Source organism: Lingula anatina, chromosome 1 (assembly GCF_051362555.1).
Source record: "Lingula anatina isolate TDL-2025a chromosome 1, LinAna3.0, whole genome shotgun sequence".
Classification (NCBI taxonomy): domain Eukaryota; kingdom Metazoa; phylum Brachiopoda; class Lingulata; order Lingulida; family Lingulidae; genus Lingula; species Lingula anatina.
Window position 1 is genome coordinate 19,894,989 of NC_141767.1, and position 11,827 is coordinate 19,906,815.

The following is an 11,827-nucleotide window of genomic DNA, read 5'->3' on the forward strand; positions in this document are numbered from 1 at the left end:
CCCGCTGAAAAGTGGCATAAAAGAAAGGCAATTTGCAGCCACTGTGAAAACATTTTTCTTCAAAAAAATTTGAACAGATAAAGACATCTCGATAAAAACTCCTGCATTAGCTCAAAAGGTTTATAATTCAAAATGGAAACTGGAGCTTAAACCAACAACTTCTTCAATTGAAAGCAAACAAAACTTTGGCTATCCTGGAGCTGCCTAGTCATTCTCTGCTTGTTTGTATAAATAAAGAAATTATGGGATGATGGGTCTGCACAGCTGGTTGTGGCCTCCTGACACAAAAGAGTATCAACATGCCTTGCTTCCAAGATTAAAAGGAACACGCTCAAGCTAATGCAAGATGAAAAATGCAATGACCACCAAAGATGGAAGGTGGAGAATTCATTAGAAAAAAGTCAAGGCAGTTAAAAGGTTCCCTTTTTTAGCCAATTTATACAGACTTAAATGACTTATTTTTATTTCAAACTAGACATCTTGCAAAAAGCTTATAAGTAGCAGCTAAAATATTTTTTCATATCTTACTTCTGCCAAGAAATTAAAACACACTTCAGTGGTTTTAAAATAGTTGAATAATTCCAGCCAATTACATTCTGGTTTCAAAACTATCTTGTTTCCATCAAATCCCTGCAGGTTGAGTACTGCTAAGAACAAGCACCTCATAACTGGATAGCCTTGTCTTCTCCTCATTCAAAAATACACTAAGGCAGCTGAGACTCATTCCAATATGATATTATTTTTACCATCTACATAAGCAGGGAATGTTACCATTCCCAACTTACCCCTAGACGTACCATTTGCTTCTGCCTTTAGTGGTGGTGACGGACTGGGAATATTATATTGGCTATCTGAAAAGGAGTAGAACGAAAGATATGAAAATTTAGAACTGGTTTTCTTGTCAACGACAGTCTTAGATACCAACTTAATACATTTTGGTGCATTCTATGCATTTTTCACCATTAGTTTTATCCTACTATTAGTTTCATCATCTTACCTTGTCAGTAACATAAGATAACATCAGCATTTTACATTGCATGTCTTGATTCTTGCTCTTTGAATTTTGATTTTTTTTTTATTTCACAGTTTTAAAACTCCTTTTTTACATTTAGAAAATAACATAATGTGTCCATCAGGTCCTAAAACACCATGCACCTGTTGATTTCACCCTCATTTTAATGATACATATAGTAACTCCTATTTTTGGATGTTGGAAACAACATTAACAAATATGCACAAAACATTTTCAACAAAACCTAAATGTAATAATAATAATAATAATAATAATAATAATAATATTAATAATAATAATAATAAACAAAGACAATAAACGAAATAAGAACAAAGTAAGTAATTTGATGGTGCAAAAGCACCCCTCACCACTGCTGTCCTGCCAGTGGGTCAAGGGTCCAGCTGTTACTATAGAAGCCGGCACCACTAGCTTCTCACCTGTAGTAGCGGGTGGTAGATCCACCAATTTGTATGTCTGCGTACTTGGGGGTGACGTGGAGGCCAAGCCTGCAGCATCAGCTGTGGACATGTAGGAACTGTACCCTGGGTATGCGTATGGATAGCCACCCTGGCTCGTGTAACCCCCATAAGCACTGTAGTCTAAACCCTTTGAATGGAGAAAAAAGATTAGATAGCAAATAGAAGGTACATTTGGATTTGTTAACAATTGGAACATCATGAATAATTATCTGTGCATATATCACTGTGTAACTTGACACAGAATCAAGAAAAATATATCAATAAGACTTAATTTTTTATCAATCTTATATGACTCTCCCACTGCATTGTACAAATATGTTACCTGTTGGGCGTTAAAGCCAGTGCTCCCTGTTGTATTGCTGGGAAACCCTGCATTCACCGAACCTGAAATATAACACTCTATAGTAAATGATTGCCAAAATTATACAAGGGTTACAGTCAGTACAGTGGCAGTAAAGGCAGTCTAAATCCATGATGCAATACTGAATTGATACAGTATCTGTCAAACTCATGCTGCATGATTTCAAATATTTGGAAACCTTAAAAACTAGATCATGCTTGTTAATAATGTAGCTTCATGCTTTATTGGGGGCAGTGATGATTATAATAAAGCACAATCTAATCTCTCCATGTTATACCACTGGTCATTAGCTTTAAGTTAACATGCATCATCATTTCAATTATAATTAGAAGTCCACTTGACCCCAATTGACCTTTCTGCCCACGCAGAAGAGAGTCATGTATCCCAGCATGCACCTACCATATGGATATTGCCCCGTCTGTGCATTAAACCCTGTTCCATAAGGACTGAGATACCCAGCACCACTTGCCATTGCTTGACTATTCATCGTTTGTTTTAATTTGACTGCAATAAAATGAAGCAACAGTTATATATCCAAACATGGGCTGTTTGGAACTTCAAATTTTGAAGTTGTGTGCAGTCTCTCCCCCCTCCTTTTAACAACTGCACTGCCAACCCACCCAAGTTGTTAACCAGTTGTCTCACAAACTGAGATAAGGGGAATTGTATTCAGTCTCCTTTCTTATTGGTATATACATATGATTTAAGTAGTTTCATGCATCACAGAAATTTATCAGTGTGTCTCACATGCATGCAATAAAGATAAAGAACAAAAGCAATACATAATTTTTGAATGGCCCACTGGGTTTTTGGTTGTAAAAATTAACAGTCAGAAGACTTTACAAAGGTTACATTCAATTTTGTGTTTCTATAACATAGTTGTCTTGAATCTACAGAGATGAGGCAAATTTTTTAAAAGAAACGGGAACACACATAAGAAGCCATGCTTGATAATAAAGCAGAACTAAAACAACTCTGATAGGTATAATAATACCTATTGTCCAGCAGATACAAGTATGGCTTTTTGTATTTTAAAATAACTATCCAATAAATATTCTTCCTATCAACTATTTCAACAATATGCTGGACAATTAAAATCATCATGCAGGGTGTATTTACCAGAATATCCTGCAAGCAGTGAAAAAATCAAAATCTTGATGTACATTCCAATACTCATAAAATATTACTCAAACCCATACAGCTACTCCTAAATGATTCTTGAGAGGAATATAACAAATATTTATTTTGTTTTCAATATTTACCTGCTTTGCTAAAAATTATAATGTTCAAAATGACGTAACATTTTGTACCCAATTAAATCATGCATGAACCAATTATTCAAACCAATCAAATCACCTTCATCCATTAACTCAATAAAGTATCCAATCAAAAATGATTTCATCTATGTACACAAGAAATGAACCAATGAAAATTGCTTTTGTTAACTCACCATCTGCAGACATTGGGTATGCCTGTGGCAGCATCCCATAAGCACCTTGGCCTGCCTGAGGGTTATAAAAAGCTGCGGCATTCTGGACGGCAAAGCTGCCTTGTGTGCCCATACTAGGATAGGCCTGCATATTGGCGTCACTTGTGTTGGACCCACTGGTCACTGCAGTTACTACTGGAAGGATTCCTTGATATTCTGTGGTTCTACATTTTTGTTTTGAAAAAAAGAATAATGATATTTACATTTCTGGATCAATACAAAAATCTATCATAAATATAATGACCAATAAATACATAAGCACAGATTAGTCAGATGTGCTTTATACAGACAATTATTTAAACAGAACATTTTTATTGGGATAATCCATTATTTGTAGCTGCAGCTGCATGTTATTATTTCTTTTGTTACATGTCTGTTTTGTCTGCTGCAGGTAAAATAATTGGAAAATTACAAATCAATTCACCTTGGGCTTTCACATACTCTTTTGCTACGAAAAATTACTTATCTAGAAAATTACGATCACATTTAAGTCTTACTGTATTATTTAACATTCATGTTGCCATTTCCAACTGCCATTCTCTTACCAATAATACATTCATTTATCTTACCTAAAAAGGTCTCCTGTAAAATTTTCTAAATTATTGGACTTATTAGGATCACCTAAAAATAAAAATGAAAATGAGCACAATTTTGTGAAATAACAAAGATCAGGGTAACTAGCATATGGTAGCAAACAAAGACAGGAATAGAATCGCAATCAAACTCCTAAAGTGTTGATAATAAATTTAAGGGTAAAATTCATATTTATTCTTGGGTAATTCATGCTTATTCTTTTAAGTGAAAAACATATAGTGCAACTAGACTTAAGATTGCATTGGATGTCTATTAAATGCTTAAATAGGGTGCTAGTAATGGTAGTAACTGATTTTAAATATCTTATCAGTTTTTTTTTTCATATTATAATTGGCATGATGAAATATAAATTATCTGGCTAATTAAAACAACATCCTCATCAAATATTGCTTATCCTAATTAAGTAATCCTAACAATTAAATGAAAAAATATTTTTAAAAGCACTGCATCTTACGTAGTTAAAACGCAAACATACTATTTTAAAAAATATGATCATTGATTCAAATTAAAGGAAAAGCACCAAACAATTAACCAGAACACAGTTTAAACAGTAAAAAATATCTCCATTTGGTAAAACATCAACACAGTACTTTTATAATTTTAAATTTATGCAGTTGATGATTAAATGCTCTGTTAATTACCAGAAAAGGAGCCTTTGTTGGGTGCAGCATATGACACAGTAGAAATTACGAAATTAACCTAAGAAGATCCCAGCATTAAATGAGGACAATACTAACAGATGTTTTACTGCTGTATGCTTGGCTGGCTCCAATCAGTCTCCACTGAGATTAATAGTAATTTAGTCACTCTTCCCAACCATACAGAATGTTGTAGGAGGTAAAAGCTTTTTGTGTCTTTTAATATTGAACTTCACATATTAAATAATGGAAGTCCCAATGAATAAGCTTACATAAAATTATGTAAATATAAGTTATCGAGATAACATGTAATATTTAATTAAAGCAAGTTGATAACTGCTCTGCATTCATCAAGAATATCAGTTTCATTATAAACCATTAAAACATATATAATGAAAGATATAATTTCTCCCTTGAATATATGTAGGATTTGAGTTAGTTTAAATGTGTGCCTATAAGCACAATATCACAAGGTAGTAAAATAACAAATAATCCAGCAGCTTACCTGAGGTTAAACTATCAATACTATCTGCAGTTGTGTAGGCTGTCTCAGAATTTGTAGATTCACTTGTCTGATCAGCTTTGACTGAAATATCGACCAAAACCATTAATAACCACAATAAAGCATTATCATTATTAGGCAAACATCATGGTCAAATCCAGAAAATAAACATCATAAATAATTGCCATTTATGAAAATATATATAACATTAGATGTATTACCAGAGCCATCTGCCCATCTCTCACCCAAGTGAACATAAGTACTTTAGAAAACACAAATGAAAAGTGACTAGCATCCCGTAACATATCATTCAATTCTGATACTGTGGGTGGACGTGTATATAAAGAACATTCTTGAGGATGTGCTCTAATGCAGCTTTGATGTTGCCTCTCGTTAAAGTGGATTGTTTGGTTTTCCACGTGACAATATGAGAGTGAAGCTGACAATACTCATGATATCAAAAACCAGCATTTGCATGATCCACTAACTGGAGGGATTCAATACAATATGATGCTCATAAAAAATAGTTATAATATCTCCCATTCATATTAGTCTCGTAAAATTCTTACTCTATTTTTTTTTTCTTCAAAACCGATGATGGTACTAAAACTTCTCTGCCACTAATGACATATAAGGCTTATGCTAGGCATTTCAGGTGTAAGATATTAAAATTATGTTCAATGTAAGAACCTAAATTTTCTCAATTGTTTGAAAATGTTTTAGTTTTAAAAAAATATGCACTTGTCTTTTTTTATTGTCTTTCTGTTCTTCAAATTTTAATCAACTAATCAGTTCCAACACAATGGTTTTACAATTGATTTTGTTCACTGTTTAATATTTAACATTACAAACCATGATTGCTTCAAAACTTGTTAACCTGCAAAACAAATATTTTACCCATTTCCCGAGAGAGAGAGAGAGAGAGAGAGAGAGAGAGAGAGAGAGAGCGAGCGAGAGCGAGCTTAACTTACAGGAGGAGGAAACCAGATGACAAAGAAACCCCACCGTTTTTACGTAATCTGTTACTACTTAATTTTCAGTCCATCTAACATTTCTACATGATTATGAACCTAGTTTCAGTACCTGTATCATTGGCTGTATCCACGCCTGATATTACCCATGTGTCTGTGCTGTTGTATGTGGAGACATCACTGGACACGGGAAGACCCAGGACACCTGGCATAAACAACAATTACTCGTTATCAGTTCAACTAAATTGAATAAAAAGCTTTCTCCAAAGGATGTTTTTCATAACAATACTTAAAAACAGCTATTTATGATTTCTGAAAACTTAGTTGGTTTCGTGTCAGCAAGTACAATTTTGTAATTAAGTAACTGAAATGATAAATCCTAAGAAAATCAAAATATTTGAATAAGAAAAAAATTAATGCAATGACCATAAAAAACAGTTACAATGCTCAGAATCAAGATTCTATGCATGTTCATACAAAGTCACGCCACTTTATTTATCTATAGTTAGTTACACATGTGCAAATCCATTTGCACCGACATTCTGCCTACTTTAAACACACTTGAAACATTCATGGTATATCAAATAGGCAGACTTTAGGTTAAACATGACATAAAATCTATACAAATCTATATCTGTAATCTTCACTGAGTATATCACGAAGTGTAAAACACATCTACCTGCTCACAGTTTACTGCACACATTTCATTGAATCATGGTTTTATTCAACAATACTATTCAGTTGTTCCTAATGTTTCAACTTAAAAAAATAATAAATTGACATTTCACACATTTTCATCTTTTTAGATGTAATTGATAGTCCAATTTTGTCCCATATATTTGTTTAGTTAAAATTGCAGTAAGTATATGATTATAAATCAAATCAAAGAAATTTTCACAATGAATAATAGTGAAATATATAGTCAGATATAATTCCGTGTCTAACCCCTCCCCAACATACATATTAATAGAAGAAAAAAAAATCTCAACTCAGGTGTCTGAGATATAGGGGCAGCCATTATTGATTTCCAATGATACATAAATGTTGACTTCTTTAAATGTTAAGCAGCTTTAAGCACCCCCAAATCCCTCATCTGCAATCTGTCCCAGATGTAACAAAGGCCGGCTATGTTTCTATGGTCACAGGTGAGTGTCCCCCATTATTAAAGGAGCACACTACAGAACAGGAGGAGGCATCTTTCATATTTCATTTTTACAGATGTCAGAACAAATGCCGACAATCATAATGGTGCATCACTGGAGGTGACGGTCATGGGTCGGTGATTGACTTGATTAAAGCTCCCGTTTGCCGAAGTCAATGCCAGAGATAATGAGGTAATCACGACAATTTACATGCCGCAATAGACAGTGCCGTTCAACACACAATGATCCTCTAGGTCCAAATATGACAATCTGTATTGTTGACTCTTTAAACACAGGGGCATTTAATCAAAAGGGTAAGCAGCAATGTCATTAGATGAATATAGACCAGAAAGCTTCAGGGAACAAAAGCCTTGGACCAAGCCCAAATGGTTTTCATTGTAGGACCCCTGACAGTCCCCTCCTTTGATCTTGTGAGGAGGACAAAACTTGCTCATTATGCAGCTGAAGTGCTAGAATGCTACATAGTTTGTCAATTTGTTGCCCACCTTCATGGCGTAATCATGAAATTGCCAGGTGACATAATCGAGCCAACAGGTAGTATTTTGGGAATAGTTTGCCTTTGGTGATCTAAGTGGCCATTTAAAGGGCTGGTTACAGCACCTTCTTCCCAGTGTGTGGAAGTTGAGTGTGGCAGACTTGGCAAGCGAAGGTGCAGGTGGCTCCACAGACTTTTCAGGCAAAAACTCCCAGTGGTTCCACTCTGCAGATCATGACTGATAGGGACCGGACTTTTTGTGGTGGTTTGATGGAGCAATATTGACACCGACAGAAAAAGTTCTCACATTAAAGATGATGAATTACCATATTTTTCTGACATGTCTCTTTTAAAGGGGAAAACTGAAACATAACCCCTTCTTGGTGACGAAAACAAAATAAATTTAAGGCATAGTTTGCCATGTCACAGACATCATAAGGGCTATTCCTGGCCTAATTAAACACATTAACTACCACAAATAAATCAAGAAAACAATAAATACACTACTGCAATAATTCATGAATAAATACAAAGTAAGTACTATTCATAATGCTACAAAAGAGATTTTGGTTGACTGTTCATCATCAAGCATTTGACAAAATTCTGAAATGAGAATGAGAACTTACTACAAAAACAACTTAACATATACAAAACAAATATATGTAAAAGTTTTATCCATACCATATCTATTATAAATACATATATACCTGCTAGAGTCAGCATACTTCACAGCCACAAACTTGTGTTTTTCTTAAAACCTGTTCTTTTTTTAAAGAACTGTCTGACCTGGACATTACAATCTGGCATCATGCAGACAAAATGGGGCTCAAATCTGTGAACACTACATTACTCTCAAAATCTAAATTTGCGTCGTCATTACAGACATCATTATTATACTCCAAACCTTTCTTCAGTTTTTTTGTGAATAGCACAACTACTGCTTGAACCCCCCAATGCTGTTCTGTTGTTTGACATAGGGTGGTTCCAAACCCATCTCCATTGTCTATGACCCTGACAGGCCCCATTCCCTAATCCAGGCAGTCTATTAAAAGGATTTTCTCATGCTTTCTAACTTCTTAAAAAATAATAGCATGGAGGTCTTCCGCAAATTTCTTTTTTCATAAGCTTTTATTCCAGTCGCAAAATTACAGAAATTTAAAAGGAAGTCTAACATGAAATCACTGCATGAGTCCCCCTTCTCTGCTCTAAATCATGTTGGATTGAAAAGATTTGACAAGCATTGTAGAGTATTATCAGAATGCACAACATTGAAAGATAGTCAACCCGAAATGACCCCAGCCATTAAAAATCTTCAAACAACAATAATAGCACCATGTTCTGTGGTTGGAAATTTACCAATGGAGATTTTTTTAGGAAGAATGTGAAGAACTGATCGCTGGGCTGATTTTTCAAGCACTTCACAATCCTACCTTACTCATTTTTTATGCTGGTCAGGAAACATCTACCACGCTGTGTTTGACGTAGCTACAAATATAGGCCTTTGGCTTTCCTGATAACTTTTAATTTTACTAATACTAACTAAACTTACCCACAGGGTCAAATACGTATCCTGCAGTGACTGGCTGTAATGAACTATTTCAGTGTCAGTGACCACGGGGGTCAAGTGTCCAATAAGATGTCTCACCATTATGGTTATCACAGGCTAACAGATATTATACATAATACTATCAAAAGCAACTCATATATCAAGTGTAATATCAGAAAGCATCCACAGCTAATGTGCAACTCATTATATATTACTAGAAATAAATATTTACTGGCAATTATTTGATCAGCAAAAGTGAGACAAGAGTGGGCAGCTTCTGATACTGACACCATCACAGAACTATAGATGTTGTAACTGAGACCTGCTGTAGTACTCCATTAGTTCAGAGCATCATACTTTCATGCTGGTTTATAATTTCCTATTTAAAAAAATCACTGTACTTTGGAACCACTTCCACTCTAGTTGTCTTCCATCTTTCCACGTGCAATGTCAATCAACCATGGCTGAAGTGTCACAGAGGTCATGCTTTGACACCTCTTGGCTTAACCAGTACACCAGTGTGTTCACACACCCCACTTTACTCGGGGACCTTTTTTCTATGACAGTCATTCAAATGCAGTTCAATAATTCAAACCAATGGTGTTGACACTCTTTGCATTTCCCCTCTACAACTGGGTAGTAAAAATGATTTTTGTATGCCCGAGGGAGAGTCTTGGCCAAGAACTGGTGGTGACGTATCAACAATGTTTGTAGATTTAGATTGGGAATGCAGTAAGCAAATAGAATTTTCAGAACTGCACCCGAAGAGAATGTTTTTGGATTCAATCACACTCTTTTCTGAACAAATATAGTCGCTTGAGCAATGGCTACATGAGTACAAAATGTAATTTCACAGTTTTACCCCTCTCTTCACAAATACAATGCCTGGAACAAATACTCACTTATAATAGGTTTCAGAAAGCTCTATAAATCTCACACTCCTCTCGTGACAAAACAAAAAAGATCAGAGTTCCAGGAAAGACAATCTGTTCAAGGATCTTCATATCAATTGTATCCACCTTCTTCCTTCTTCAGTTCTTTTTCAATAAGATCTCAATTTGACTAATTTATTTGCCACACTTCTTTCACTTTACATGCCTCTTTTGACTGCTGGTTGATCAGCAGTCTTTTATTAACAGCTTGGCTCGCGTGCTGGTATGGGTAATATTTTCTGCCAGTGTTCAACCAAAGATACAGTACTGTGATAAATTGTGACAGGACACACCAACTTGTCTACTGGATTGGGGTCCAACAAAGGAAGACTTAATTGCTGATAATGTAAGGATAACTGTAAATTGCAGCTTTTTCCACCTCTTTCTCTTATTGGCTTATCTGCCATTTCATGCAGTTCTGATTATTTGATGAAGTTTCATCAACCATTGTTCACATTTTTAAAGGTAGTCATCTGATAATTTTTTATGGACCTTTTTCATGTTAAAACTGTAGGGTGGTCTGAAACGGAACAGCCACACAAATGAGTTTCCACTGCAAAAAAGATTTAATTACTGATTGATTAATTCATCAGACATCTTTTGAGTGCTTTTTATGTAAACTACCATAAAACCTAATGGAAGACTGCTTTTAATGATAAAAAAAATCATCACACCTACATATCCAGGGATGAGCATTTCTTCGTCCAACTTGATCAGTAATCGTTATGCAAGAATATTATCTTAAAAATATTTAAGGCACATTCTGTAATTAAGTTTCCTTATCATTTTTACTAATATAAACTAAACTGTTAATGGGGCCACTTTCTTTAACTGCCGGGGGAAACACTTTAATATACTGAAGAAACACTCAAGAGGGAACAGACCTCTTCCAAGGAAGCTCAATTCTCAATATTATCAATCAATTAGTGAATGGATGAGTAATCAATGTTTCACCACCAAAATCTAAGTGATTCAAAGTTATCCCATTTCTGACCTATCCTGGAATTTTTATCAAAATCTTGAGTTAGGTTGTTGACTAACAAACCAACAAAAGGTAAAACCATAACCTCATTGGTAAAGGTAACAATGCACACTGTGGTCATGACCCCTCCCCCTTCCGTGGTATGGCCCATTGGCCCTGAAATTCACCAAGCAAATCTGAATATGGTTTGGGAAACACCCTTAAGAAAATGAATTTTTTGTCATGAGTCATAACTGAGTTATTCCAGATTATCTGTCTTCAGAAACTTGCATTGTTCTGGAATTGAAAATCATTTAGAATTGTGAAACTGCTCTTCCACATTTTCCTCCAGAAAAGTGACCAAAAATTGTGTCGATAAATGTAGTCAATAGTTTTTTAGACAGGGTTTGGAGTATGTAAACTTACCATCAGTTGTCCCATTGGTCTGTAGAGTATTGTGACTATGTTGACTGGGAGAATCAGTATTGTTACATGTATCTATCTGGCCTGCTGGACTCAATGTTTGAAGCTCTGTTGATGACCTGTACAATAACAAGGACGGTTAAACAAATATGCATCAAACAATTTGCTTGAAATATTTTTCTGTTTTTGGCTGATAACAAGATTCACTTTTCAGCTCTTACCTTTCTTAGTAACATCTACAAAGTAATCATAACAAATAATATTCTATGAGCAAAAAAAAA

General features: G+C 34.9%; 1 protein-coding gene across 19 annotated transcripts in view; it reads right to left on the reverse strand.

The window, feature by feature from the left end:
- The window catches only part of LOC106179425 (protein phosphatase EYA1), a 120,317-nt gene that overhangs the window by 19,355 nt on the left and 89,135 nt on the right, over nt 1–11,827 (reverse strand). For 10 of the 19 annotated variants that reach the window (XM_013563054.2, XM_013563100.2, XM_013563046.2 and 7 more), the window contains 9 exons: nt 11,550–11,665; nt 6,159–6,251; nt 5,079–5,159; nt 3,911–3,962; nt 3,303–3,505; nt 2,252–2,356; nt 1,814–1,875; nt 1,381–1,618; nt 786–851 (listed from right to left, as the gene is read on the reverse strand). In XM_013563054.2, the coding sequence (XP_013418508.1) occupies nt 786–851; nt 1,381–1,618; nt 1,814–1,875; nt 2,252–2,356; nt 3,303–3,505; nt 3,911–3,962; nt 5,079–5,159; nt 6,159–6,251; nt 11,550–11,665 (1,016 nt within the window). The remainder of the gene's footprint in view (nt 1–785; nt 852–1,380; nt 1,619–1,813; nt 1,876–2,251; nt 2,357–3,302; nt 3,506–3,910; nt 3,963–5,078; nt 5,160–6,158; nt 6,252–11,549; nt 11,666–11,827) is intronic. The other 9 variants (XM_086999179.1, XM_086999182.1, XM_086999183.1 and 6 more) reach the window with 5 other exon arrangements.